At 29.3% G+C, this 723-nt stretch overlaps 1 protein-coding gene across 1 annotated transcript, besides 3 other annotated features; it reads right to left on the bottom strand.

Moving 5' to 3' along the window:
* Positions 1 to 364, bottom strand: EDI_076680 (rnf5, putative; the record flags this gene model as incomplete). Its single annotated transcript, XM_001737147.1, has 1 exon — positions 1 to 364. A coding segment is annotated over one exon (364 nt), but the record flags the coding sequence as incomplete, so codon positions are not given.
* Positions 137 to 286: a microsatellite.
* A 95-nt stretch (positions 365 to 459) lies between the features above and the next one.
* Positions 460 to 515: a microsatellite.
* Positions 516 to 522: 7 nt separating this feature from the next.
* Positions 523 to 561: a sequence feature (AT_rich).
* Between the last annotated feature and the right edge of the window lie 162 nt (positions 562 to 723).

Consider the following 723-nt stretch of genomic DNA (forward strand, 5'->3'; position numbering starts at 1 on the left):
ATGTCTCTTGTCGACTAAGCCATTCTCGTAAACACTCCCAACAAAACATATGTCCACACTGTGTAACAACTGCGTTGTGTGCCGTGTCAAGACAAATTAGGCATTCAAATTGGTTTTGCCCCGTTTCTTTCGTTGGTTTTTCTACCTCTTCTATTTTTTCTTCTTTTTCTTCCTGTACTTCTTTTTCTTCCTGTACTTCTTTTTCTTCTTGCACTCTTTTTTCTTCTTGTACTTCTTTTTCTTCCTTTATTTCTTTTTTGTCCTCCTGTACTTCTTCTTTATCTTCAAGACTACTAATAGAATTATTGTTATTCATATTTTGTAGTTGTTCTATCATACTGAGTGAGTTGCGTTGGGGTTCCATTCTTTGTAAACAAATATTTTTTGAAATAAAAGATGGTGATGAATTTATTTTGGGTTAAGAAAAGAAAAAAAGGAAATAGTTTAAAGAATTTGTTGAAGAAGAAAAGAAAGAAGATAATAAGAAATAATAAAAAAAAAAAGAAAAATAAAAATGAATTCAATAAAATAAATTAAAATTCTTATTTTTATTCTTTAATTCTGAACCATCATTGTATCTTCTTCTCTTAAATATTCTCCTAAATCTCCTTGATTATAACAAACAATCCCTGTTGCACTTAGTCGAGAATATTCTACTGATGAACATGCTGTTGTTCCAAATCCAATTGCAATATCATTTTCATTAAACATAACACATCCAAT

This window comes from Entamoeba dispar, genomic scaffold (assembly GCF_000209125.1).
Source record: "Entamoeba dispar SAW760 scf_1105229460419 genomic scaffold, whole genome shotgun sequence".
Classification (NCBI taxonomy): Eukaryota; Evosea; order Mastigamoebida; family Endamoebidae; genus Entamoeba; species Entamoeba dispar.